The sequence below is a fragment of the Chionomys nivalis genome, chromosome 21 (genome assembly GCF_950005125.1).
Source record: "Chionomys nivalis chromosome 21, mChiNiv1.1, whole genome shotgun sequence".
NCBI classification, from domain to species: domain Eukaryota; kingdom Metazoa; phylum Chordata; class Mammalia; order Rodentia; family Cricetidae; genus Chionomys; species Chionomys nivalis.
The window spans coordinates 12,354,400-12,382,037 of NC_080106.1; the positions used below are offsets into that span (position 1 = coordinate 12,354,400).

A 27,638-nucleotide genomic window follows, 5' to 3' on the forward strand; every position below is an offset into this window, starting at 1 on the left:
TTTCTGTTCATGCTTTCTCCCCATCACCACCTTTTAAAAATGTCAGTTACAAGCTACCAAGACCAAGATCAACCTAAAGCCTTCTCAACTAATACTCAATTTGCCTAGAATTCAACTTCCTCTCTGTTACATGCTGAACATTTAAAAGTTTTCCATTGCTATTTTATTTGTTTGCTTGTTTTGAGACAGAGTCTCGCGTAGCCCAGGCGGGCTCTCAGCTGATCCTACCGTCTCTGCATCCTGATTACTGAGACTATAGGGGTGAGCACACTCGGCCTAAAATTTAAAAACATATTATTATTGTATTCTTTTAGAGTTTCATACATGAATGCAGTATGATGCACACAGTGTGTATTTTATGAACTCCACACCCATTAAAAATTTATATATATACATATATATATGTATATATATACATATATATGTATATATGTATATACACATATACATATAGGATCTTGCTACAAGGCCCCCTGTTGGCCTGGAACTTAATTTTCAGCCTTTCTGTCAGCCTGAGGGCTAGCTTTATGTTCACCGGCAGTAATAAATAGCTTTACTTGTCAAACTGGCTTCAAATGTTATCTCATAAGCCAGGTACATAGGCAGGGAAAGGCCTAAGACCCCAGTACTCAGGAGTAGGAGATAGAGAATCAGGGTCTCAAGGTTATCCTTGAAGACATAGCAAGCTCAAGAACAGCCTGGGATACATTAGTCTGCCTTAAAAAGCAAAAATAACAACAATTTTTTCACTCAAATCATCTAAATGGAAAGTAATAAAAACAAAACTAAAAAGAAGGTAAGAAAAAGACACAGTAGGGTATGTTGGCACCCACCTTTGATCCCAGCACTAGTCCAAGGCCAGCCTGGTCTCTACGGGGAGTTCCAGGTCAGCTAGGGCTACAGTGAGATTATATCTTGAAGAAAAAATGAAAGATTTCTATGTGAATGATAACTCATAGGAAAGTTGTCTTGCTTGGCACACTGACTGTTTGATGATCTTCAGGGAAGCTCTGTGGGGGATGTGGCATTAATGAGCAATGTGGAGGCTGGTAGAAGATTCTGGGTGGATGGACTCTGTGGAAGTGCTGTGCACATACATCTACCCCAGAGATGGACCTTCTGGAGCAGCTCCTTCTGTCCCTTCTGGATTGTCCACTGTCGTTAGCATCCTGCCCGTGTCCACTTTATCCCTTGTATCTCCTTGTCCTAAGGACACGAGTTTTCTCCTTGCCAGCCGGGAGAGCGCTTGAGCTACGTGATGTGAGTCAGAAGCTGGGGCTCTGACAGGTAGGTGAGCAGAGGCACTGTTCTCCCCAGGTACTTTCTTCTCACATGCGGCCCTGCAGAGCCTGCGTCTGTACCCCTTCACGGATGGCTGGCACCCCTTCGTGGTGGCGGCTGAGATAATTTACTTCATCTTCCTCCTCTACTACATGGTGGTACAGGTAAGGGGAGAGAGGGCTCAGTGGGTAGAGACGGATGGACAGATGGACTCTCTCGGACTCTTCCTTTCGCCTTCCTACCTCCTAAAGTGGGACCTGAGGCAGGAGGAAAAGGGTTTGTTTGTTTGTTTGTTTTTGCCCCAGCTGCTTGACTGGCAGATTTCTGTTGGTTCTGAGAGTCAACCCAGTCTATTGCAGGAAGGACCAGGTCTGGTATTGTCAGTTCCTACTGCTGTATCAGGGTTGGTCCTTGGGGGCGGGGGGGGGGGGGGGGGGTGATCTGTATTGGTCTAATGCCTTCTCATTTGAAACCTTCCAAAAGGCTTAGGTTAAGGGATATGTCTTAGTTATGGCTTCTATTGTTGTGAAGAGACGCCGTGACCATGGTATCTCTTACAAAGGAAAACACTTAGTTAGGGCTAGCTTACAGTTTCAGAGGTTTAGTCCATTGTCATCACGGAAGGACACGGCAGCATGCAGGTAGACATGGTGCTGGAGAGGGAGCTGAGAGTTAATGCACCTTTATCTGCAGGCAACAGGAAGTGGTCTGAGACACGGGGCATGCCTTGATCCTGTAAGAGACTTCAAAGTCCACCCCACAATGACACACTTTCTCCAACAAGGCTATACTGATTCCAACAAAGCCACACCTCCTAACAGTGCCACTGCCTATGAGCTCTTGACAGCCAATTACATTCAAACTACTACAGATGTTTTGAGCTTTCTTAACAAGAGAAAGGTCCCCTTGGCTCCAGCATTCAGACAAGACACAAAAGCCCAGAGACCTTATCTACCAAGGTCAACTAGATTCAAGGTCACCTGACTGCTAGACAAGTGTTTGATCAGTGAGCTACACTCTCAGCCCCCAAATCTAAACTTTGAACCCAGAGTCTGTTGCCTGACCTTCGCTCTAACTTCCCATGAGGCAACATGAACTTCTTCCAGCAGCATATGGCATCCAGCAGAATTTGGGAAGCAGAGGCAGGAAGGTTATCAGAACAGGGCACCCAGGGCTACAGAGCTAATTCAGTGAGTGACTGGGCAACTTAGAAAGACCCTGTCTTAAGAAAAAAGTAAAACATGGCTGTTGTGGATTATTACTTTAACTGTGTACAGATGTGTTACATTTGTTTATGTTGCAGAATATTTAACTATGTAAAGGTGTGTTGCTTTTGTTTATGCTGCACTTGTTAGCTTGATTTTTTTTCTTGAAACAGGGTTTCTCTGTGTAATAGCCCTGGCTGTCCTAGCTCTTGTACACCAGGCCTCGAACTCACAGAAATTCGCCTCTCTCTGCCTCCCAAGTGCTGGGATTAAAGGCGTGCGCCACCACTGTCTGGCTGCACTTGTTTAACTATGTAAAGATGTGCTGCTGTTTCACCTTGCCTGCCTAAGGCACCTGACTGGTCTAATAAAAAGCTGAACGGCCAATAGCTAGGCAGAGGAGGGATAGGTAGGGCTGGCAGGGAGAGAATAAATAGAGAAGGGAGATGAGAATGAGGGAGAAAAAGAGAGAGACTCCTGGGCTAGTCAGCCAGGCAGCTGCCAGACAGACAGTCATGGAATAGGACATACAGAATGAAAGAAAGGTAAAAAGCCCCAAGGCAAATATAGATGATGAGAAACAGGTTAAGTTATAAGAGCTAGTGGGACAACCATAAGTTAAAGCCGAGCATTCATAACTAATATTAAGTCTCTGTGTCATGATTTGGGAGCTGGTTGGTGACCCAAAAGAAGCCTGCTAACTCAGTGTCAGACTGCTTGCCTAGAATTCTTTTTTTTTTTTTTTTTTTTTTTTTTTTTTTTTGGTTTTTCGAGACAGGGTTTCTCTGTGGTTTTGGAGCATGTCCTGGAACTAGCTCTTGTAGACCAGGCTGGTCTCGAACTCACAGAGATCCGCCTGCCTCTGCCTCCCAAGTGCTGGGATTAAAGGCATGCGCCACCACCGCCCAGCTTGCCTAGAATTCTTAAGGCCCCTGGATCAATCACCAGTAACACATACACACATGTACATGCACATTCTTAGCTATTGTATTGACGGCCACAAGTCTGGTAACTGGTAGGATCTCCAGGTACTCTATGTATATGGGGCCAGATGAACTGTCCTGCCAGAGGTCTTTGGCATGGAGGGGTAGACACTGCCATAGCCTTAGGCAGAATCTCTGGACCCCTTTTCCAGGGCAAGCTCATGAGGAAGCAGAAGTGGAGTTACTTTTGCAGCAAGTGGAATCTTCTCGAACTGGCCATCATCATAGCCAGCTGGAGCGCCCTGGTGGTGTTTGTGAAGAGGGCTATCCTGGCAGATCGTGACCTACAGCGCTACCGGAAGCACAAGGGCGAGTATGTAGCCACTTCTCTGCTTCTCTTGGTCCTCCCCTTCCTCCTCTTCCTATAGCTCCTTCAGGGGAAGGGTTTGGAAACCCTGCTGGCCCTGAGTGATGGACAGCAGTCCTCGCAGATATGATGCAGCTGCTCTGAGATTCACACTCGGGGCCTGGAACTTATGAAATTGGAAAGGATTCTTTCATTTCTTATTTTTAAATAAGCATGCACTAGTTACTAGAATTATAAATTTGTTATAAATACAAGATAATGTTTCATTGCGGCAGTTTCATACATGCATCTAATATACTTTGATCATAGTCTCTCTCTCTCTCTCTCTCTTTCTCTCTCTCTCTCTCTCTCTCTCACACACACACACACACACTCTCTCTCTCTCTTGCTGTTCCACTTCCAGGTAGAGAGGACTCTTTAATACAAAACACAGTAACCAGGCTGGAAGATGATCCAGCGGTTAAGAACATCTGCCGCTCAGGCCGATGGCTGTGAACTTCTGGTCCTCCTGTTTCCATCCCCCTAGCACTGGGATTACAGACATGTGCCACCATGCCCTGCTCCCAGTAAAGTCTGATTACAGTATGGGTGGGCACACCCCTTTGCTCACATACCGCCTGTGACTGCTTCTCTGCTACACCGGCAATTCTGAGTCACTGAAAGGGAAACCAGCTGTAGCCCCCAGTGTGTACTCTCTGACCTTCCCAGAAAGAGCCTGGAGAACAAAGGCTGGGTTCTCAGAGGAACAATGCAAAGCTTGTAGCAGGTCACCCATGAGCTCATGTGCACATGAGCTCATTGTTTCAACACACGCCTTCCTTCCTCATTTCGCCTCAGACTTCATTATTGACAGCCACTCAGTGTATTACTTCCTTGGGTCTGGAACCAACTTTAGACAGATCTCTTCCTACAGTGGATGTCAGAAAAACATTTTTTTAAAAGTAATCTTCCAGTTTTTCCAGTCTTCAGAGACCGAAGTAGAATCTGAATTCATTCTCTAAAGACTTTTTAATTTGTGTGTCTGTATGAGTGCCTGCCATATGTGTTTAAGAGCTTGCAGAAGCCAGAAGAGGGCATTAGATCCCCCAGAGCAAGAATTACAGGAGGTTATGGGCTGAACAGTGTAGCTGCCACCTCTCTAGTCCTTGGATTTTGTTTGTATGTTTGTTGGTTGGTTGGTTTTTCGAGGCAGGGTTTCTCGGTGTACCTCTGACTGTCCAGGAACTCACTCTGTTGACCAGGCTGGCCTTGAACTCACAGAGATCCGCCCGCCTCTGCCTCCCTGAGTGCTGGGATTAAAGGCACGTGTGCCACCACCACTGGGGAGTTTGTTTTTCGAGACAGGGTTTCTCTGTGTAGCAGCTTTCACTTTGTAGGCTGGGCTGACCTCTGGTGGTATTAAAGGCGTTTGCCACCACACCCAGTTCGCTCTTGGTTTTTTGTTTTATTGTTTTTGTGGTGTGGTGTTGAGAGTCAAATTCTTAAACCCAGGACTTCACTCATTCTGGGTACTTGCTCTACTACTGAGCTATGAGCCCAGCGGACCTAAGTTCAGTTAAGCTTCAGTCTAAAGAGTAATTTGAAACCCTTAGTTGAATTTGATAATTTTATTAATCTATTAACCAAAGGTTTGTAACCACTGTTTTTCAAAGCTAGAGCTTAAACCCAGGACCTCACAAATGCTAGGTAAGCAGTTTACCAGTGAACCACACTCCCCAACCAGTCTTAGTTTTACTTAAAGGGAATTGAGTCAGGGTCCCACAGAGTCACCCAGGCTGACTTTGAATTTACCCTGAAGAAGCCTATGCAGGTCTTGAACTTCCAACCTTCCTGCTTGGCTCCCGGAATAGCTGGGATTAGAGGTCTATGTTGCCGGATTATTTTGTGTTTATTTTAATCTTTCTCAGAAACCTATACAGATTTTTAAATAGATAAGCTTTTTTTCTATAAGTACCTAATTTATTTCTCATCTCTCCCTCCTACCCTTCATCCTCTTTCTCTTTCAAACCCAGGGTCTTGCTGCATGCTAAGTACATACTCTGCTACTGAGATAACCCCCTAGCCCAAGTCTTGAATTTTAATAAAATGCTTTTATTTATTTTTAAAATATTTTAATTTAGATGGCTATTTTGCCTAAATGTCTATGCACCACATGCGTGCCTGACAGTGTCCAAAGGAAGCCTGAAGACAGTGTTGGATTCCCTGGAACGTGAGTTATATTGTTGTGAGCCACCATGTAGGTGCTGGGAATTGAACCTGAGTTCCATGGAAGAGTATCCAGTGCTCTTAACCTCAGAGTTATCTCTCCAACCCATTAATAAAACACCTTTTATGACCAAGTGATTTGCTTCATGGTCTCTGCAACCAAGTGGTCCTCAGCCCTTGCTCCCCAGTAGGATTCTGGAAGGAAGGGAGCCAGCACTATGGTCCAGGCTGCCTCCCAGACTTGCTCATGATGTCCAGAGATGGCACTCCAGCACCAGGGTCTTATCATCCCTCTGGCTTATTCCAGTATGTAGCCAAAATCAAGAGACATGCTGGAATTACAGCTAATTGCCTTCTCAGACAAGGGCCTAGTATGTGTTATTGTTTCCACATATTGAGCAATTCAATGACATGAAAAAGGATTTGGTAATTTATTTTGCTAATTATAGTTATTTATTTATTTCATGTATGGGAAGAACGTGCATGTGGACATTGAAGGACAGCTTGAGAGAGCCAGCTCTCTCCTTCCATCTTGGAGGTCTCCAAGATCAAACTCAGGTCATCAGCCTTGCCAGTGAAGGCCTTCACCCACTAAACCATCTGCTAGGTCAGGAGCAGGAGTAGAAAAAATGCTCAAAGGAGACTGGAGAGATGGCTTAGAGGTTAAGAGCACTGGCTGCTCTTCCAGAGGTCCTGAGTTCAATTCCCCAGGAACCACATGGTGGTTAGATCCATATTTGATCCATCGTGGGATCTGATGCCCTCTTCTGGCATAAAGTTGTACATGCAGATAGAGCACTCATATACATAAAATAAATAAATCGTTAAAAGAACACTATAAACTGTGGTTAGTTGTGGTGCTTATGTAAGCAACCCTAATTAATCCTATTGGCTCACCAAAACAAAAACCAGAAGGACATTAAAGGAGGACTGCTTAGGAAGAGGAGGGGGTCACGAGGAGCAGGGGTGAGGGGACAAGAGAGGTTAATAGGGGTAAATCAAAACACAGTGTGTAAAACATATCATATACATGTATGGAACTATCTTGGCGAAACCCATTATTGTAGAGTTAGTGTAAACTGATAGAAAAAGCTATACATCAGAGCTGGCTTGGGCACAGTGGTACACTCCAGGAATCCTAACACCTGTGAGGCTGAGGCAGGAGGTTAAACAGCTTAAGATCATCCTCAGTCACATAGTGGGTCTGAGGCCACCTGGGCAACGTGAGAACCTGCTTCAGGGCAATCAAATGCCACACTAGTCTTTAGACTGGATTTGGAATACATTGGCACAAAAGGAGAAGGAAGGACTTTGAAGTCAGACACACCTGGGTTCCAACTCATCCCTCCCCTCACAAGTTGTGTCACTATGTACACCACCAGCTGAGTGATCCTGTGCCAACTCTCGGTCCTTATCTGTGAACAGGAGATAGCAAGACCTGCTCCATCTTGAAGTTCGGTGACACAAAGCAAATCAGATTCTCACTTAGCACAACAAATACACGACAGCTCTATGCTTCTTTCAATATGCAAGCAGTTGGGAATTTACACTCAAATAAGTATATAGGAGGGAGTGGCATTTAGTGACCCCAGAGCAGGGAGGTCAAGACTCACAAAATACTCTCTCCTTCCTCCCAACCCCCTGCCCTAATGTATTCCTCTTTGCCATCCTTATAGTACTGTAGCCATTAATCAAAACTGCTGGTTAAAGGCCCCAAGAACAAGTCACTGAATCTTCAAGATCACCCTATCATCCTCATCACCAACATCAGCATTGTTATTGTCATCATCACCATTATCATCATCACTGTCACTCTCTTTCTTCTCACCCCCTCATCATGATATGATCACATCATCACCAACAGCATTGCCTTCATCCTCATCATCACTGTTGTCACGGTTACTACATCTCTAATCACTCCATTATCACCAATGTCATCATTGCTACCAACACCACAATCTTTCCTTAATTTTAATTGATTTATTAGCTTATTTTGATTTTTTTGTTTTGTTTGATTGGTTGTTTTTTTTTGTTTGTTTTTTTTTTTTTTTTGAGGCAGGATCTCTGTACATAGCCCTGAATATCCTGGAGCTCACTCTGTAGATCAGGGTGAGTTTGAACTCACAGAGATCTGCCTGAGTGCTGCCACCATATCATATTTATGAGTATTGTGGATAGGGGAGAGAGAAAGAGAGAGAGAGAGAGAGAGAGAGAGAGAGAGACAGAGAGAGAGCGCAGGCACAAACATGCTACGGAATGTGTGGAGACCACAGGACAAATTTCAGGAGTTGGTTCTCTCCTTCTCCCTTTACCGTGTTTACATGGGATCCGGGAATCAACTCAGGTGGCCAGGCTTTCATGGAAATTACCTTTACACTGAGCCATCATATTGGTACAACTACTACTGCTACCATTCTTATCATCATCCTCACCATCATCTTCATCACCACCACCAACCAAAGCCTCACCATTATCACCACAACAACGGTCATCACCTGACTGGGAGGAATCGGAACTACGTTGTCGCCCAGATCCATTTCAGGACATATTGACCTCTGACATCACAGTAAACATAACCCTGTACCTGGAGGCGCTCCAGCCACGCTGGTGTCTGAGACCAGGCCTTCCCGTTTTGTTCCCACAGGGGCATCAGTTTCAGTGAGACAGCGGCAATGGATGCTGCTCTTGGTTACACCATTGCCTTCCTTGTCCTGCTGTCTACAGTGAAGCTTTGGCACCTGCTCCGGTTGAATCCCAAAATGAACATGATCACATCAGCGCTGCGCCGTGCCTGGGGTGACATTTCAAGCTTTATGGCCATCATCCTGCTCATGCTCCTGGCTTATTCCATTGCAGTGAGTGTCTCCTTTGGGAAAACCTCAGGGCAGTTCTTGATGGGGGTAAAGCCTACTTGGTACTGTGAAGGGGACAAAAGGGGTTAGGGGGAGACTGGGAATCCAAAGGAAATGACAGAGCTCATAAATCCAGGATCTTTTAACTGGGACCTTATGAAACTTCCACCTTCAAAACAAAGACAGGACCTCAGTAGAACAGGAATGAGGCCCCATGAGGTCCAAGACCAGAAGGACACACGACTTCTCAGTATGGGCTGCTTTCTGTGGCTAGCCCGGCTCAGACTGCCAATTTGGATACCCCAGATGCTTAGAAGCCCCATGGCCACTTCTTGACCTAGGGCAGAGGCAGAGTGGTAAGGGTGCAATCCTAAATACTTGGACTCAGTAGTGCCTACATTGGTTCACACAGCTGCTTAACACTATATGTTGACAGTTACATCCGTTTGTCATTGGGGGAAAAAAAAAGCCAACAACCACAACCAACACTGAGCCTTCAACTCTTTCTTATTACCAAGTAATGAGAGAGAGACTTCTGACCTCTTCCTGCTCTCTGTGCAAGCACACATTCTAACCCGGAGTCACAATGGACCCATTTTCCAACATAGTCCCGGGTACCCATTTGTCTTGGATCTTTAGCTCTACCTTGGTCATCTCTCGCCCCAGCTTTCCGGTCTCACGCTTCCCGTCACTCACGGATCACATGCGCATTCTAACCCCTCACTCACGCCGCCGGACATCCCTGTCACTGCCTCAGACAGCAGGGACTAGGGCAGGGGCTTTGCACTCTCTTTCTCTGTTCATGAAGACCTCCTTCCACGACAGTCAAACTTAATATTTGGTTGGAAACTCCGTTCCTACAAAACCCTCTTGGACGCCGCAGAAACAATGATGAGCCTTCAGCTGGGAATCTTCAACTACGAAGAGGTATGGGAGTGGGGGTGGGCGTGGCCACTGCGATCTGGGCCAAATCCTCCAGAAAAGCGCTCTCTGCCTACCTTCCCCTCCACCGTCTTGAATGCAGTGCGGAGCCTGGCAAGCACCGGGCTTCTCTAGACCAATCCAAATGTTTCCCTACTTTTAGGCAGCCTACTCTGGGGGGCTCTTGCATACAGAAGAACACCAGACCCTCAGGAGGGCCCTGCTGGGCTGCAGAAATACCTAGCCCTAGCTAGAAATGGTGCCTACTTTTAGAGGAAGTAGTGATGGGCAGGGGTGCAGCCCACACCCCTTCTGGGCCAGCTCTAGAGAGCTCAGTTCACACTCCCAGTACTGGGCAGAGGGCATCTCCCTGATTCTGTTCAGCTCAGAGGACCTGATTTGCTGCTGAGGGTTTCTCAGGGGGATGGTTGGCTACAAGAAATGGAATGAATGACCGGCTTTCTTCCTGGCAGGTCCTGGACTACAGCCCAGTTCTTGGTTCCTTCCTCATTGGGTCCTGCATAGTTTTTATGACATTTGTGGTACTGAATCTGTTTATCTCTGTCATCCTGGTGGCCTTCAGTGAGGAGCAGAAATATGACCAGGTAAACACATACTTTTGACTTATTCGTCATATAATTGGGATCATGTATGTATGTGCTTTTGCATCTGGTATGTATGTGTGCCTGTGCATTTGTATGTGCACCACCTGCTTGTAGTTCCTGTGAAGGCCAGAACTGGAATTCCCTTGAACTGGAGTTAGAGATGGTTATGAGCTGCCCCCTGTAGGTGCTAGCAATGGAACCTGGGTCTCCAGCAAGAAGAGCAAGCACTTCTAACTGCTGAGTCATCTCTCCAGCCTGAAGACAATGGTGTTTTTTTTTTTTTGTTTTGTTTTGTTTTGTTTTTTTTTTTTGAGACTAAATATTCTTTGCAACTAAATATTGCCCATGTTTTCATTGGAACCTTTTTGGAGGGGGGATTACAGCTGTTATGGACTGAATTTTTGTCCCCTAAAAAACAGGTCAAAGTGCTAAGCCCCACAACTTCCATATATGAGCATATTGGAGAGGAGAGTCATTGTTGGTGTAACTGGTTAAGTGGTGTGACTCTGGCTCCCTAATCCAACAGGAATGCTTCATTGATATACATATAGCTTTGCTGATTGTTTGTTTTAGACAAGATCTCACGGATCTCAGTCTGGCTTCCTGCCTCTGCCTCCCAAGTGCTGTGGCTTCCTCCCAAGCTACAGAGAAACCCTGTCTCAAAAATCATGTCTATGCTCCACCATGCCTAAATGGCTCTGTCTGCAACCTTTCAATATGGGCTGCCGTTCCTATGTCCTCCAATTTGTTTTTGCTTTTCTTTATTTGTTCCTGAATGAGACGGGAGCTAGATAGTCAGCTCAGGCTCCATCTTGTCTTTGCCACCAAGGGCTGGGATTACAGGTGTGTGCCACCATGCCCTCTTCTTTAGTTTAAGGCTCTGTCTGTCTGTCTATATACCTGCCTACCTACCTACCTATTGTTTACGGTTAAGTATGGGAAATGTATAATGAGAATGCCTATTTAGCTTCTCATCCCCCAGAAATCTGAATCCCTCCCAAGCTGGGCTAGCTCGAGAGGGAAGCAGAGGAAGCAGGTGTGGCAACTGTAACAAGGGAAAAGCGCCACTGCAGGGCTGAGCGAGGTGGGTGACAGTCATGGTGTCTGGAAGTGACTGGTGCTTAAATTCAGGTGCAATAACCAGACAGGGCTTTCTCTGTCCCGTTTGGGATGGGAAGTCCTGCCAGGAAAACCCAGACATGCTCAATCCAGAGGGAGAGGGCCTACTGGGGACTACATGAAGAAGACCCGCAGGCCCCAGTGGAGGTGGAGCCCCAGAAGTAGGTCATCCTAATCCTAGAACAACTTAGTAACTTAAGTTTTGGAACAAACAGGCTGTTTCATTTGTTTTTTTGTTTTGTTTTGTTTTTTGTTTTTTGTTTTTTTTCATGTTGAAGATAAAACCCAGAGCCTTGAGCTTTACTTAGCCTGGTGCTTTACCACCAAGCCATAGCCTCAACCCTGGGACCAAACAGGACAGTAACATCTTGGAGTGGTTCCAGATACATCCCTTGGTCCTCTCTTCTTGCAGCTGTCGGAGGAAGGAGAGATTGCAGACTTGCTCCTGATGAAAATCCTCAGCTTCTTGGGCGTCAGGTGTAAAAGGGAAGAACGCCAGAGCAGCAACGAGCAGCCGGAGGCGTCCTCCCAGGCTCTGTCCCCTCAACCAGCACAAACTTTGCCCCGGATTTAGACTGTTCCTCCACATGTGGCAGAGGCCAGGGCTTCCAGCCTGTACTTGCCAGTGACTCTGGAGTCTCACGGGAGGACTGGCCTTGCTTCCATAGAGGAGTTCTGGAACCCAGCTAGTAAAATACACATACATACATACATACAAAATACACAACACATACATATATAATTGTGCCACTGTGTGAGAGCCTGCTTGTTCAAATATATTTCTTCCTAGAAATAAAATACACATATGTGAAAAAGAACATTCTCTACATAACAATTAATTCACCAGTTTGGTTATTGGCAATTGCCTTGAGTGATTCTCATATTTTTTTCCAAATGCTAACAGGTATCCTGTTAGCTTTCTGGGACCAAGAGCAATATTGAGTGGCTTAAAAAATAGGAAGAGTCGAGACCAGCCTGGTCTACAAGAGTTAGTTCCAGGACAGGCTCCAAAGCTACAGAGAAACCCTGTCTCGAAAAAACAAACAAACAAACAAACAAAAAAAACAAAAAACAAAAAAAAAACAGGAAGAGTGCCTGGTGGTGGTGGTGACACATGCCTTTAATCCCAGCACTCGGAAGGCAGAGGCAGCAGATCTCTGTGAGTTTGAGGCCAGCCTAGTCTACAGAGTGAGTTCCAGGTCTACGAGCATACCACCCTGAACGTGCCCTATCTTGTCAGAGTGAGTTCCAGGACAGCCAGGACTGTTCTATAGACAAACCTTGTCTCAGAAAACCAAAACAAAAACAAACAGGAAGAACATTATTGCTGTCTAGGGTTTATTTTTGTTTTGTTTTTCTTGAATCAGGGTTTCTCTGTGTAGCCCTGGCTGTCCTGGAACTCTCTTTGTACTTTAGGCTGACCTTGAACTCGGGGATTGACCTGCCTCTGCTTCCTGTGCTAGGTGTGTGCCACCACCCTCTATGGGTCTTGATTGGATTTGTTTTCATTGCTAAACAATTAAAAGGCAGGAAGAAAAATCTGTGCAGGTAGCGTGTGAGAAATCTTGAACACAGTAAACAGAGCAGACAGAAATCAGCAGTTGGAATTATTTTGTTCTGTTTTGTTTTATTATTGGGGAGCAGAGAACTCAGGCAAGTAGCTCTAACAGACCCTCTGTAAAGCACCTGGGAAGCCTAGAACTCCACTCTTTTCTTTTCTTTTTTTTTTTTTTTTGGTTTTTCGAGGCAGGGTTTCTCTGTGGCTTTGGAGCCTGTCCTGGAACTAGCTCTGTAGACCAGGCTGGTCTCGAACTCACAGAGATCCGCCTGCCTCTGCCTCCCGAGTGCTGGGATTAAAGGCGTGCGCCACCATCGCCCGGCTCCACTCTTTTCTTGAGGGCTGTTTGTTGCTTTGTTTTTGTCTCAAAAGAGTCTTCACACTAGGGTTGGTCATTTGGGGTGGGGTATAGGGTAGGGTAGAGTAGGGGTGGGGCATGCTGGCAGAAAATAAAGCCCACAAGGCCTTTGTTTTAAGTTAGGAGGTTTTTGTCTCAAGTCAGGAGGGTGAAGAAAAAGCTGGCCATCATGGAAACTAACCACCTTTGTTACCTAGTCATGGCCGGCCTCCATGTCTGCCGGTAGGGCGTTTGTCTAACTCCTACCTTCCTCCCCACCAGGAGCCCGCACAGAGCGTCTATCTAGTCTACCTTCTAAGCATGCCTTGACCCTCCCTTTCCTGAATCCACTGTAGAGACCCTGTAGGTTCTCTGCCCCAAACTCATCCTGTGCTCCCCTCTTTGCTAAGGGAAAACTGACCCTTTTCAGGGAGCCCCCCTTCTCTTGTAGGACTTCTGTAAATCCTCTTTTGTCTTGCTAATGACAACCCATTTCCCTTGATAGTGAAGATTTTTAGAGAAACAAAGTTGTGGCCAGTAAGGATTGGAGGTCTCTGACTTTATAATCATCCCTGAGGATGAACAACTTCTACTCTTTAGCTGGATATTAAAAATCTTCTTAGGGGTTGAGAAATCAGTCAGTGGTTAGGAGTGCTTGCTGCTCTTGCAGAGGACCCAGGTTCATTTCCACACTAGGCCTCTATGGACAATGGACTGAGAACTTCTGTCTCCACCTCCAGGAATAGTACCTCAAAAATAGTACAAGGCCTGCATAAATCTCATTATTCTCGAGTGCTGGGATTAAAGGTGTGCGCCACCAGGCAGGTGGATGTCTGCGAGTTCGAGTTCAGCCTGGACTATGTTATGCCCAGACCCGCGAAGTCACCCAAAAACCAAAAAGGAGACCAAGTCCTGTATGTAAAAGCAAAGAGCCTTTATTTTATGCATGTTTGCAAACTCGGTCTTTCCTCATGTCCAACGTACTGGAATAACCAGAGAGCCCCGAGTTAGAGTTGGGTTTTTATAGTAGTAAAGGTGGGGGTGAGGGTTCAGGACCCCTGATTGGCTGACATTTGTCTAGGGGTGTCCTGGTGAGTGTGCTGGCTGCTGATCCTATCTACAGTGGTTGGAACGTTAGGCATTTCCTTTGGATGGTCTGTTCTTGGGTGGTGCTCAGGTAATCTCAGTTTGTGGTTCTTCCTGCAACCTGGTATTGCTTCAGGGTAAACTACTGAGACTCAGGCCTCTACTAAACTTACCGATGGCTGAGTCCTACTGTGGCAGGTGATAATGGTTGGAAGCAAAGAACTTCCTTTGGGTGGTCTGTTTCTATTTAGCTTATCATGGCTGGCTCCTACAGTCTACAGGAGCTAGTTCCAGGACAGGATCCAAAACTATAAAGAAACCCTGTCTTGAAAAACCAAAAAGAAAAAAGAAAGAAAAAAGAAAAAAGTGCATATTCATTCTCTCTTTTCCTTGGTTTTAAGAGTCTCTGACCCTCTTGGCATCTGCAAAGTAATAAAGGCTTCCTGGGTTGTTTCCAGCATTTAAAAACCCGCATACGATGCCTGCTGGTAATGGCGCACGGCTTTAATCCCAGAACTCAGAAGGCAGAGGCAGGCTGGATCTCTGAGTTCGAGGTCAGCCTGGTCTACAGTGCGAATTCCGGGACAGGCTTCAAAGCTCCAGAGAAACCCTGTCTCCAAAAACAAAAACAAACAAATAAAAAACCAGTAATATGATCTTTGTCAGAGTGACTTTGACCTACGCCTCGCACTGGTCTTCAGATGAAATGAATCCCCTTGAGAATGACCTTGTGCAGACAGGCGTGACTGTGTGCTTTAAAGTGCTTGGCTTTCTCTGGACCTTTTTGGCTTAATGGCATGATACTGTGTTAGCCCAGTAAAGCCATTTTTGCTGGAGTCTTTTCTGGCCACTGAGGTGATGCAGTTTAGGGGAATGCACAGATCGCCGACCTAGTGCTTCCATTTGCAAGATCCAATTCTTGGTGCGAGGCTCCGCCCTTCGGCGAGGCCCAGCCTCCTCCCCGCCCAGCCATTCCGCGCCTCTCACACAGCCCCATCCGGGCTTCTGCTCCTCTACCGGCACACACCCCCTCGGGCGCGACGTCCTATCCGAAGTGGGACCTTCGAGCTGTCCAATTAGAGCGCGTCTTTCCCGAGCCCCGCCCCGCTCTTGGTGCTCGGCTTACTCCGGCCCACCCGGTGACCGCCCGCCCGGTGGCGGAGGCGCAGTGCGGTTACCCTAGGAACCCCCGATCATGTCGCTGCGAGTGGCTAGGAGCGCGCGGGTCGTGGCCTGCAACCTGCGCAGCGCCCTGGCCTCCTGCCCGCCGCGGCCCTGGGTGCCGAGCGCCGCCGCTGTCCGCGCGCTGCGCACTGGATCCGCTGTGCAGTCGGGTAAGTGAGGGGCACGTGGTCACTGCTCCTGCCCGCGGTCGAGCGGCCGGTCAGGCGACCCCACAACCAAGCCTCCCGGCACGAGCGGACTGCAGCCCTGTCCGCCCTTCTTCTCGCTCTTGGAATCCTGGTTCTGCGGCCCTTCTCCCTCCTAAAGTAGGCGGGAGAGGACTCGAGCAAACTTTGTACCGCGGTTAAAAGGTGGCGCTGGGAGGCAAGGCCCGCTGGACCTGCAGGTAAGCCACACTGGTGCAGGAGTGGCTTAAATCTGGGTTCACCGAGACCCCAAATGTGGAGTGCTTAGCTAAGTGAACCACAACGGGGTACTGCGAAGTGAAGCTAAGGAAAAGCACCTACTAAAATATTTAGCACTGAGTGCACGCACAGATAAATGAAAGAAAAGTCAAAAAGTGCAGAAATGAATTTTACCACCCCCTGCAAAACCAAGCATGGCGTTGAAGATTCAGCCGTGAACTATAGAAAGACAAGGACAAGTGTTCTAGGCTTCAGAGTAGTTCTGCAGACGCCTGTAATTGAGTCATTGATGTGTACTGGGGCTGAAAAGAGGCTCATTTGACGGGCTGGAAATAACTGGGAGACCTGCCCATTAGACGCGTTCGCACAGTTAGCTGGGAAACAGTTTTTTTTTTTTTTTTTTTTTTTTTTATTTCTGTGCGGAGACCCTAACTGCCCTTTGTGCCGTCCCTATTCAGGCAGCACAAATCTGAACGGCTGCTCTCAGCGAGTCCCCTGGGTCAGAAATCTGGGCGAACTCAGAATGTTGATCACGTTATTCCTCGGTGTCGAGTGCAAAGTTTGCTCCTTTTTTGCTAAAATTTCTCTCCTGTTTGGGACACATCAGTCTGTTGCTGGCTGGAGTACAGGGGTAGCGCACTGGGCAAATGAGACCTCCATTTCAAACTGGGCCTGGTGAGTGGCCCCACCTGTAACAATGTCCTGAGGTAGAGGGAGGATCACTGTGAGTCCCAGGCCAGCTTGAGCGACACGCGGAGTTCCAGGTAGTTAGTTAAAAATTGCCCAAAATATCAATTCCCATGGTCTGCTTAACTACTTGTGTTTTTATTTTTACCCTCTTTTAGCTGGCAGAATTGTGCACACTTATTTTTGCTGCTCTTGGGAAATTACACAGACATTACTCAGTTCTGGTTCTTCCTCTTCCAGCTGTGTGGTCTTGGGCCCAAGGCCCAGCATTAGAACAGTGGAGGCAATAACAACCTCAGAGTTACCTGGAGGAAGAAGTGAATGAAGGCCCTGCCACTTGACAGATAAACGCCAAGCAATGTTATTAGTGTGTATCACGTGACTAATATGGACACATAACAAACTGTGAGCCGTATTAGATAAAATAGGCTGTGTATTTGAGAACTGAAAGGGGGGGAATGAAAGGCTGACTTCAATTACAGCTGTTTTTCTGAGGCCCTTAATAAACGGTGGGTTTGTTTTTGCTCCCTGAGGCCTGATATCACTTAGCTGAGGATGACCTTGAACTTCAGATTCTCCTGACCTTGATGGCAAGCACCACAACACCCAGTTACACAGCGCCAGGGACCGAACCTAGAGGTACCTCATTAATACAGGCAATAGTAAAATAGGCAAGCACATGGCCAGCTAAGCCACACCCCCAGGCCTCAACCGCTGTTTCTCAAGACTTAGGAAGAAAGTAATCATTTACCTTATCTGCTTTTTTTTTTGACCTTGGGGTCAAGGGTTAATGGAGAATTGGAATCATCCTGTGGTTAGCCTAAGCAGCATGCATGGTCTAAAAGGATGGGATGGACTTTGAACTCAAGTGGGCCTAGTTGTGCTGAGCTCAGAATGCTGTGGGCACCACGTACAGCTGCAAAGTTGAGGCCAGAGTAGAAATGCTCAGTGTTAGCAGGTGACACGTGTGTGTAACTGTTCGACCCTTGTAGTCAGACACTGTTGGTTTTGAGCCTCTCGTGATTGGTAATCAGTGAGCTGTAGACTATAGAGAGTGAAAGCTGAGCCACATAACTACACATCATCTCTGACCAAATTCCCTTTCCTTCACTTTTTAGTAGTGTTGGGAACTGAAGCCAAGGCTTGGACAAGCACTCTTCCACTGAGCTCCAGGCCCATTTTCTTCTTTAAACAACAATAATCATCTTTTCTAGGACAGGCTTAAATAATTGAAGAATTTTAAGAACTTGGCCAATTTACAATTGTTTCAGAAAGTCTGTTTCAGTCTTTGCAACTTTACAACTAAGGTGCAGTACCTTAGCCGACTCTACCTTAAGAATCACATTGCCTTTTTTTAGGTTAAATCTTGGTGTTTTTTTTTTGTTTTTTTTTTTTTGGTTTTTCGAGACAGGGTTTCTCTGTGGTTTTGGAGCCTGTCCTGGAACTAGCTCTTGTAGACCAGGCTGGTCTCGAACTCACAGAGATCCGCCTGCCTCTGCCTCCCAAGTGCTGGGATTAAAGAAATCTTGGTTTTTATATCTTGTTTTTGGTTTGGTTTTTGTTTTTTTGAGACAGGGTTTCTCTGTAGCCTTGGAGACCAGGCTGGCCTCAGACTCACAGAGATCCCCCTGCCTCTGCCTCCCAAATGCTAGGATTAATGGCATGTGCCGCCACTGTCCAGCTGGCTTTTATATCTTAAAGGACTTATGTTATAGATGTTTTACCTGCATGTACGCCTGTGCACCACCTGCATGCCTGGTGCCCGTGGAGGTCAGAAGAGAGTCATCAGACTTACTGAAACTAGTTACGAGCCACCACGTGAAAGCTGGAAACTGAACCCAGGTTCTCTGCAAAAACAACACATACAGGACTGGAGAGATGGCCCAGCTGTTAAGAGCACTGGCTGCTCTTCCAGAGGACCTGGGTTCAATTCCCAGTACCTACATGGCAGCTTACAACTGTCTGTAGATCCAGTTCAAGGGATTCTGACATCCTAGACATACATGCAGGAAAACATCACATAAAATTAAAATGAATTGTTAAAAAAAATACATGCTCTTAACTGCAGAGCCATTTCTTTAGCCTCAAATCTTTTTTTTTTCTTTTTGAGACAGGGTCTTGTGTTGCCCAAGCTCCCTTAAACTCTCAGACTCAGCTGATCTCCTGCCTTGGCATTCCCAGTATTACAGTTACAGGTGTTTTACAGTTCACTGTGCCCTGTGTAAATCAATCCCCCTCCCCCATTGGTGGAATGAACCAGAGCCCCACCTGGTAGACAAGTGATCTACTGAGCTACATTCTCAGTCCTTTAAAGATTGTTCCTTTTTTAATATATATATATATCATCTTAATGTTATTTTATTATTTACTTTTCTCTGGGTATTTTGCCTGCATTTGTATCTGTGCACGATGTGCATGCAGTGCCTGTAGAGGCCACAAGAGGGAGTCAGATCCCCTGGGACTGGAGTTAAGGATGGTTATGGGCCACCCTGTGGATGCTGGTTGAACCAGGTTCCTTGGGAAGTGTAGCCAGCGCTCTTAAGTGCTGAGCCATCTTAATAGTCTTGAACTCTTGCTCCTAAGTGCTGGGTTACAGGCGCATGCCGCTATGTCCAGCTAAACTTTGTAGATGGCCCTTGAACTTGTAATCTTGCCCCCTCAGCCCAGGTATTTCAGGTGAGTCAGCTGTATTCATCCCGACATCCACAGACCCCAAGCCTGTATCCAGAAGAATAGAGTTCTTTCTTGAAGACAGACCTATAGTCATAGAATGAACTCAGGAAGTACGCTCTGAAATCTTTTGAGTGATGTAGGCTGATATGTTCAAACAGATAAGGCCGGGGATGTACAAGGTGTTCCGTTTAAGATGTGCTCTCGGGACTGGAGAGATGGTTCTGTGGTTAAGTGCACTAGCTGCTGTTCTAGAGGTCCTGGGTTTGGGTCCCAGCACCATCCTCTTTAACTCCAGTTTTGGGGATCTGACATCCTCTTTTGGCCTCCGTGGACTCTGCACACATGTAGTTGCACATGCATACATAAAAGCCAGTTTTTATGGGCTGGAGAGATGGCTCAGAGGTTAAGAGCACTGACTGCTCTTCCAAAAGACCTGAGTTCAATTCCCGGTAACCCCATGGTGGTTCACAACCATCTATAATGAGATCTAGTGCCCTCTTCTGGCTTGCAGGCATACATGCAGCAAAACACTGTTTCTATAATAAATCTTTTTTTAAAAAGCCAGTTTTTACAACATTCATCTCAGCGCATTTGTGGCTACACAGAAAATGTGTTTTAAGAATGCCCTGTCTTGGCCCGTTGCTGTTCTTTACTGGGCATTAGACCACTGCAGAGTGATGTCAGAAAGTCGGTCCCTGTCCTGGGAGAGCCTCGCCCTGCGGCGGGAGTGGGTTTGAAGAAGCGATGCCGCTGCTTTTCTGAAATGCTGGTCTTCTGTTTTAGTGCGTAAATTCACAGAGAAACACGAATGGATAACCACAGAGAATGGTATTGGAACAGTGGGAATCAGCAATTTTGCACAGGTATTGGATTGTCTTGAAGTGTTCCTAACAGTCTGCTCTCAAGTCGTTTGGATTATCTCTGCCTTACGAAATGGTACAGTGCTTTGGGGCTCTACTAGAGACCCTTCGGGGGAAGTTACAAGTAAAGTAGGTGTTAAAAGAGACCTGTTACCTCATCCTCAGGCCAAGGCAGGAGATTGTGAGTTTGAGATCACCTGGGCTAAACAACAGTACTTGGTCAACACTTATAAGTAGGGAACATTACTTAAGAAATGTTTCGTGTCGAAAAGTTAAGAAGAGCAAGTTCAAGGGCTGAGGTGGGGAGTGCCCTTGTAGATACATGAAAACCCACATGACCAAAGACGGGAAACCCAGATAAACAGTGTGGACACAAAGAGAGTCCTTTTATTCAGCTGGCCTTTACTAATAATCCTATGTCACCATCCTCATACTAAGATACTTTTCAAAGGAAAAGAAGCCAAGCAGTAGCATGGCCAGGGGTTTCAACCGGATGCATGTGTGTAGCGAGGTAGGCCATAACTGTTGGGAAGATCTCCGGGTTTCTGATACCTTCACCGGCATCCCTGTGCATCTAAGGAGGGGGCCCATTTCAGGTTGTTCATCTACGAGGGGAATCACCTATACGACAGCAACTGACGAAATGAGTGTGATCCAGCCCATCCGGGTGGTGTGAGGAAAGCTGGGTCAGTCACTGATGCAGATGGGAGGCAGGTCGTGAGGACCAGTTTTCACGCAGGGCCATTTGGGACACGGCCGAAAACTGCAGAGGTGGAAAGCACAAGGCGCTCAGAACTGGGAGTCTTGTTTGGAGCATGCACTTTGTGCCTGGGGTTACTCCAGCCTAGAGGGCTTGTTTCTTGTAGTGCAGCTCCCGAGTTAAAAAATTATTTTCAGGGCTGCTAAGATGACTCAGCAAGTAAAGGTGCTTGCCACCAAGCCTGCCCGAGTTTGGTCCTTGGGACACACATGGTAGGGAAAGAGCCGACTCCTATTTATGCACTTCTGTGGGTTGAACCCTGGGTCACACGTGCTAGGCAGGTTCCCTGCTACTGAGCTACATCACTAGCCTTGAGCCAATTCTAGAGCCAAGGTGGGTCTTGAACTTGGGTTCTTTCTTCCTTAGACTCTGACAGGTGTACTGACTCTCATCTGATTTTAGTCTTTTTGTGCAGTGGAGTCTCATTATGTACATGAGGCTGGCTTTGAACTTACAGCCCTCCTACACTTGTCTCCCAAGTGTTGGATTTTAGGTATATGCCACCACGCCTGCCCATTTGACATGTTCACAGTGTAGTAAAGAAAAGCAAAGCATGCAGCCCTTCATGTGTGAAATATAGGCATTTGGGTGTTTCTCTTTCCTGTTCTCTGGTGGGGTCAACTTCTTAGACACTTTTATGTTGCTTTTGTATTTTAGGAAGCTTTGGGAGATGTTGTTTACTGTAGTCTGCCTGAAGTTGGGACAAAATTGAAAAAACAAGGTGAGTATACTTCTCATTTTGGAATGTGACAAACCAGCCTAGCCTCAAACTCACAGAGATCCACCTGCCTGCCTCCTAAGCCACCATACCCAGCTCGGGCCTTTTTTTTTTTTTTTTTTTTTTTTTTTTTTTTTTTTTAAATAGGCAGGGTTTCACTGTAATTCAGGCTGGCCTCAAACTCCCTGCGTGGTTAGATTATATGCATGTGTCACCATAGCTGGCTATGTTTAGGCCATTAAGTTTGCTTTGGAGACTTTATTTTCTTCTTTTGTGTGTTTTATTCATGTTTCACAGCATAATTTGCTTAAAGATGTATTTTGTTTGTTTGAGATAAGGTCTTGCTTGGAATTCACTGTGTAGATCAGGGTGGCCTCAGGCTTGCTTTGAACCTCTGGTCAGGTGCCGATTACAGGTGTTGCCACTACACCTGACTCGGCCAATCTTTAGTCTTTATGGATTTTCCTTTTCTTGTCTTATTGCACTGGCTGGTACAAATGTTATAATAGAAGAGGTGAGAATGGGTGTCATTGTCTTGTCCCTCATCTTAGGGGGAAGCAGTTGCTGTTTCATCAGTAGATGTGATGCTGGCTGGGGGACAGACAGTTCATGGGTGCTTACTATCAGCTGAGGTTCCTCTCTGTTTGCAAAGAGTTTGATTGTTACTGAGTGTTTAATTTTGTCAAACTGATGTTCATTTATTGAAGTAATGTTTTATTAGTACAAGACTTAGAAATTAAATTTAGTGTCTGTGTGGTATGTTCAAATGTACATGCCATGACATGTATGTGGAAGTCAGAGAATACAACTCTGGGAGTTGGTTTTCTGCTTCTATTACGTGGGACCTGAGGATCAAACTCAGGTTGTCAAGGTTGTCACCAAGCACTTCTACCCACTTGTCTTGCCAGCGTCCTATTTTGTTTGTTTGTTGGTGTTTATTTTAGTCTTTATGAGGGTCAAACAGTCTTGTGTAATTGTCTACCCCAGAGCTTCCATTTAAGCAGTAAGGTACATGTTACTCCTGCCACAGGGGCCCTTGAACTTCACCCCAAAACACAGATTTATTCTTTATGTCTAGCCAACCTTATTTTACTAGAATAAATCTCACCAAGCCATCATGAGAGATGGCTTAAAGGTTAAGAGAACTGACTGCTCTTCCGGAGGTCCTGAGTTCAATTCCCAGCAACCACATGGTGGCTCACAACCACCGTAATGAGATATGGTGACCTTGTCTGACCTGTAGGCATACATGAAGGCGGAACACTATACATAATAAATAAATAAAAATCTTAAGAAAAGAAACCTGGGTGTAGTAGCATATGACTTTAATCCCAGTACTTGTGGATCAGATGTGAGCTCTCAGTTACTGGTCCAGCACCATGCCAGCCTGCCTGCCACCACCCTCCCTGCCATGGTTATAATGGACTAACCTTCTGCAAGCAAGCCCCCAGTTAAATGCTTCCTTTTGTAAGTTGCCTTGGCCATGGTGTCTCACAGGAAGAAAATAGTAACTAAGACACTTGGCTTCCATTTTACTAGGTAATCTTTAAAACACAGTTTCCCTGGGGGTGGTCTATAGTTACAATCTGGGCACAGTTCTTTCAGCACTACCAAGTCCCTTGGGATGTCCTATGTACACAAGGTTTAAGGCTCCTTCAGAGACCAGGCTATGTGACGCCATGTCTGGTGGTAAATTGAAAGAATTATGTTTACTGAACGTCAGCACACTGGTGTTCAGACACATTGTTGTCTGCTACTCACTGGGTGCAGAACGTGTCTGTTCATTTTGCTGCAGCCATTTATGCCTTTCTCATACAACCCCAACAGAACCTATGGTTTAAATAAAGAAATTCAGAACTGGATGGTGGTGCACACCTTTCATCCGAGCACTCAGTGGGCAGAGGCAGGCAGATTTCTGAGTTCTAGGACTGCCTGGTCTACATAGAGAAACCTTGTTTCGAAAAATCAAAAGGAAAGAAATTCAGAATTTTTTTGTCATGGCTGTATGGGAGGTGTCTTTAAATTGTTTTATAACATTATTTATTTGGGGGGATGTCAGGGGTTCTCTTCTTGTACCTTGGTACTGAGGATCGAACTCAGGTCTTCAGGCTTAGCAACAAGCACTTTGACCCACTAAGCCATCTCAAGGGAACTCTTTTTAAAAGAGTTTTTTGGTTTGATAGGTTTATATTTTTGAGACAGGATCTTCTGTAGTTCAGGCTAGCCTCCAGCTTCCTGTGTAGCTGAGGGTGATCTTGAACTCCTGATTCTCCTGCCTCTGTCCCCAGTACTGTGACTGCAGGCATCACCACACCCTGTGTTAACTGTTTTCTTTCACTGCTTCCCCTTAGATGAGTTCGGTGCTTTGGAGAGTGTGAAGGCCGCCAGTGAACTCTACTCCCCTCTGTCGGGAGAGGTGACCCAAGTCAACGAGGCTCTTGCAGAAAACCCGGGGCTCGTCAACAAATCCTGTTATGAAGATGGTACGTTGTTGCTCAGTTTCTGCCCTATGGTAACCTGTTGAAAGATGCCAGCTGTGGTTTTCTCTGCAGATAAACGGGGACTCCACAGTGTAACTAAAGAGTCATGTAGCCAATAAGTGGCAACATTAGGATTTGGTCATGGTTCTCTCTGGCCTGCTGCCTTGCCCGTCATACTTTCTAGGGCTTTCTCTTTTATGAGGGTGGGGATTGGGTGGTTTGAAACAGGGTCTCTCTGTGTAGCCCTTGATGGTGTCAAGTTCACAGAGATTCTCCTACTTCTACCTCCCAAGTGCTAGGATTAGAGATGTGTGCCACCATGCCTGGCTCTAGGTCTTTCTACAGCCCAATAGTTACAGTGTTTGGTATGCCTTTTTAAAAAATATAGATTTGTATATGTGTATGCGGAGGTGCTCATAATTGCTGAGCCATCATTTCCCCAGCCCCAAGGTTTTATTTTAAAGTATTTTAATTAAAATGTGTGTGTGTGTGTGTGTGTATGCATGTATGTATCCTGTATAGGGATATTTACATTTGAGTGCAGGTGCCCTGAGGCCAGAGAAGGGCATTGACTCCCTGAGCTAGAGTTATACATGGTTGTGAACCACCTGATGTGGGTCCTTTGCTACAGCAGTATGCTCTCTTAAAAACTGAGCCATCTCATCCCAGCCCACTAATTCCTTAGGGCTAAAATTTATTGAACAAACAATGGATATATATTAGAGTAACAGCATCAATTAAATGAGGGCACTGTTTATTTTGAGGGACTTGGAAATTTACGCTTTGAATGAGTTTAACTTTCGAAAAAGGCAATTTGAAACAAAGTTCTGTTTTGGTTACAGGTTGGCTGATCAAGATGGCACTGAGTGACCCTTCAGAGCTGGATGATCTAATGAGTGAAGAAGCCTATGAAAAGTATGTGAAATCCATTGAGGAGTGAACACGGTACCCCACTCCCAACAGAACTGTGGGGTAACCTGCTCCAGGATGCTTGTCTTAAATTAGTGGAGGATAGTAGATTTGAAGTAACTTAGTAATACTGATGGAAGGAAACTATTCTCTACAGTGCTACTTAAAAAACCCAACTTCCTGATGGGTGCAGATAAACACAATGTACATATGTTTAATAATCCTCATGCTAGGTATTTAAACGAGGGGTTAAGCTCTGGTGTTTAGAATTCTTGATCATCTATGGTTATGAAGCTGGGTTTGGTGATGAACCTATCCTTTAATCCCGGCACTCAGCAGGCAGATCTCTTGTTAGTTCGAGGTCAGCCTGGTCTACTAACAAGTTCTAGGCCAGCCAGAGTTACTTGGTGAGATCCTACTCAGTGATTATGAGAATTCCGTAATTCACGATAACAGTGTTATAAATCTCCCATAATATTGTAACTTGCCCACATCCACCACTGGATTTTGGCTAAAAGACTTCATGTGTCTTCTCATTGGCAATGCCTGGGAGCACAGGAAAGTATCGTACAGTGGCAGGTGCAGGACAGCACTGTCGTAATTTTACCACGTGCTGCGTTGGCTGCCATGTTTTTCCTCTATGAAGTACTGGCTTTGCAACGCAGTGAGAAACAAATAAAACAGTCATCCTCTTTGTTCGTCTTGGTTTTTATTTGGATATTAATGTTTCATTTAGTGACTGCTAGTTTTAGAAGGGCTAATTTTAATTCATATAAAGTTATTTTGTGTGTGTGTGTAGTGTCTTATAATCAATAGCTGTACCCTGCCTAGTCATGGGAAATTATTTAAAAAATAATTAAGCCAGGTATGCTGATATTTTGTTTATGCTCTAACAAGTAAAGTTTGTCTGGAGATCAGAGTGCGCAGCTAGCCACTAGTTAACTTAACCATGGAGACCACACACCTTTGTTTCCAGCACTTGGGATCTCACACCTTTAATCCCAGCACTAGGGAGGTGGGGACAGGAGTGATATGGCTGGGTAGAGGGAAGAATATAATGTGGGAGGAGACAGAAGCTCATCAGCCCTTTTTGGTCTGAGGATTTTGTAGAAGTAAGAACTAGTGGCTGCTGCTCTGCTTCTCTGATCCTTCAGCTTTCACATGCTAATACCTGACTCTGGGATTTTATTATTAAGACCAATTAGAATTCACACTACAGCCAGGGCCTGGATAGAGGGTTCACCAGTTAAGAGCAGTTGCCATTCTTGCAGAGGACCTGGGTTCAGTTCCCAGCACCCACGTGGTAGCTCACAACTGTCCCTAACTCCAGTTCCAGGGGATCTGATGCCTTCTGAGCAGGCACACATAAGGTGCACATACATACATCCCGGCAGAGAGCACACAAATCTAAAATGAAAAAGAAACATACACCTTAACCATGAAAGGCATGAGGAACCATGTGCTGGCCAGAATCTCTTAGCATTGGCAATCTGCTGTGATTGGAAAGAACTCACTCGTGCTTACCTGCCAGGGCAGACTGGCCAGGAAGGGTGAGTTTAAGTCATACCCAGGTTTCCATCCAATAGAGATAAGTAGACACTGGAACTTTCTGATACGGCCTTAATAACTGTCCTTTACAGCCAAGTGTACTTACTGCCAAACGGTATTTCCAGACGGCTAATACGGCATATTCTCTAACGTAGTCAATTATAAAAACACTCACTGGGGGTGGCTATATGCACACAAATGTGTGTAACTAAACTTGGGGGCTCAAGCCTATAATCCCAGCATTCAGGAGGTGGAGGCAAGAGGATCAGGAGTTTAAGGTCATCTTTTGGCTACAGATCCCCTGGTCAGCCTGGGCCCAGACAAGCTCACAAAGACATACACAAACTTCACCACCACCCAACAAACACAAAGGAGAAGTAGGTAAACTGTTCCTTTGTATTCCTTGGACTCCAGCAGAGAGACAGACAGACACATCTGGTGGTGAGCGAGTAGCAAAGGAGCAGTTTCCTCAGGAGAGCAGAGCACTCGGGAAACACTGCTGATGACAAACAACTGCCACAAGGTTATCTTGGCATCCTCGCCAAAAACACTGAGGTGTCATGGCTGACTGTTGTGTACTTGACAGTCAGGCTAATTAACCTTACTGCTTGGGAACTAGGTGGTAATTACGTGTTTGTTGATCTTTCTAACCAACTATTACTATACCCCAATTCACAGAGAAGAAAGCTGATGTGGATAAGGCATTGAACACAGACTGGTCACGGGCAGGATTCTTACCTTTCCTGTTCTAATCTGAACACACAAGGTTTTAAAAGCTTCGAAATCTTATGCCTGAAAAGAGGATAAGTGGAAAATTCTTACTTGACCTCATGTATGTGCGAGTCAGAATTCATGTGTAGTAAAAAGGAGTCTAAAATCAGGATGGGGATGGCTCGATGGAGAGAGCTCTAGCTGTGAGAGCAGGAGGACCTGGATTCAGATTATGGGACCCACC

General features: G+C 45.8%; 2 protein-coding genes and 1 long non-coding RNA gene across 3 annotated transcripts in view; 2 read left to right on the plus strand and 1 right to left on the minus strand.

Annotated features, from left to right (window-relative positions):
• Positions 1-12,052, plus strand: part of LOC130863779 (polycystic kidney disease protein 1-like 2) — a 76,445-nt gene extending 64,393 nt beyond the window's left edge. Inside the window, exons 38-43 of the mRNA XM_057754062.1 lie at positions 1,318-1,445; positions 3,622-3,782; positions 8,626-8,836; positions 9,659-9,760; positions 10,228-10,359; positions 11,891-12,052. Coding sequence (XP_057610045.1) covers positions 1,318-1,445; positions 3,622-3,782; positions 8,626-8,836; positions 9,659-9,760; positions 10,228-10,359; positions 11,891-12,052 — 896 coding nt within the window. The remainder of the gene's footprint in view (positions 1-1,317; positions 1,446-3,621; positions 3,783-8,625; positions 8,837-9,658; positions 9,761-10,227; positions 10,360-11,890) is intronic.
• Positions 1-27,638, minus strand: part of LOC130863781 (uncharacterized) — a 78,110-nt gene that overhangs the window by 47,414 nt on the left and 3,058 nt on the right. The window lies entirely within an intron of this gene.
• On the plus strand, positions 15,570-25,822 carry Gcsh (glycine cleavage system protein H). Its single transcript, XM_057754063.1, has 5 exons — positions 15,570-15,793; positions 20,192-20,271; positions 21,686-21,749; positions 24,098-24,229; positions 25,069-25,822. Exons 1-5 carry the CDS (start codon positions 15,655-15,657, stop codon positions 25,164-25,166), a joined length of 513 nt encoding a protein of 170 aa, XP_057610046.1. The 5' UTR covers positions 15,570-15,654; the 3' UTR covers positions 25,167-25,822.

Coding starts and splice junctions, on each gene's coding strand:
- Gcsh (XM_057754063.1), top strand. CDS start 15,655: ATGTCGCTGCGAGTGGCTAGGAGCGCGCGGGTCGTGGCCTGCAACCTG. Junction 15,794..20,191: donor TGGATCCGCTGTGCAGTCGG/GTAAGTGAGGGG, acceptor CTTCTGTTTTAG/TGCGTAAATTCACAGAGAAA. Junction 21,750..24,097: donor GACAAAATTGAAAAAACAAG/GTGAGTATACTT, acceptor GCTTCCCCTTAG/ATGAGTTCGGTGCTTTGGAG.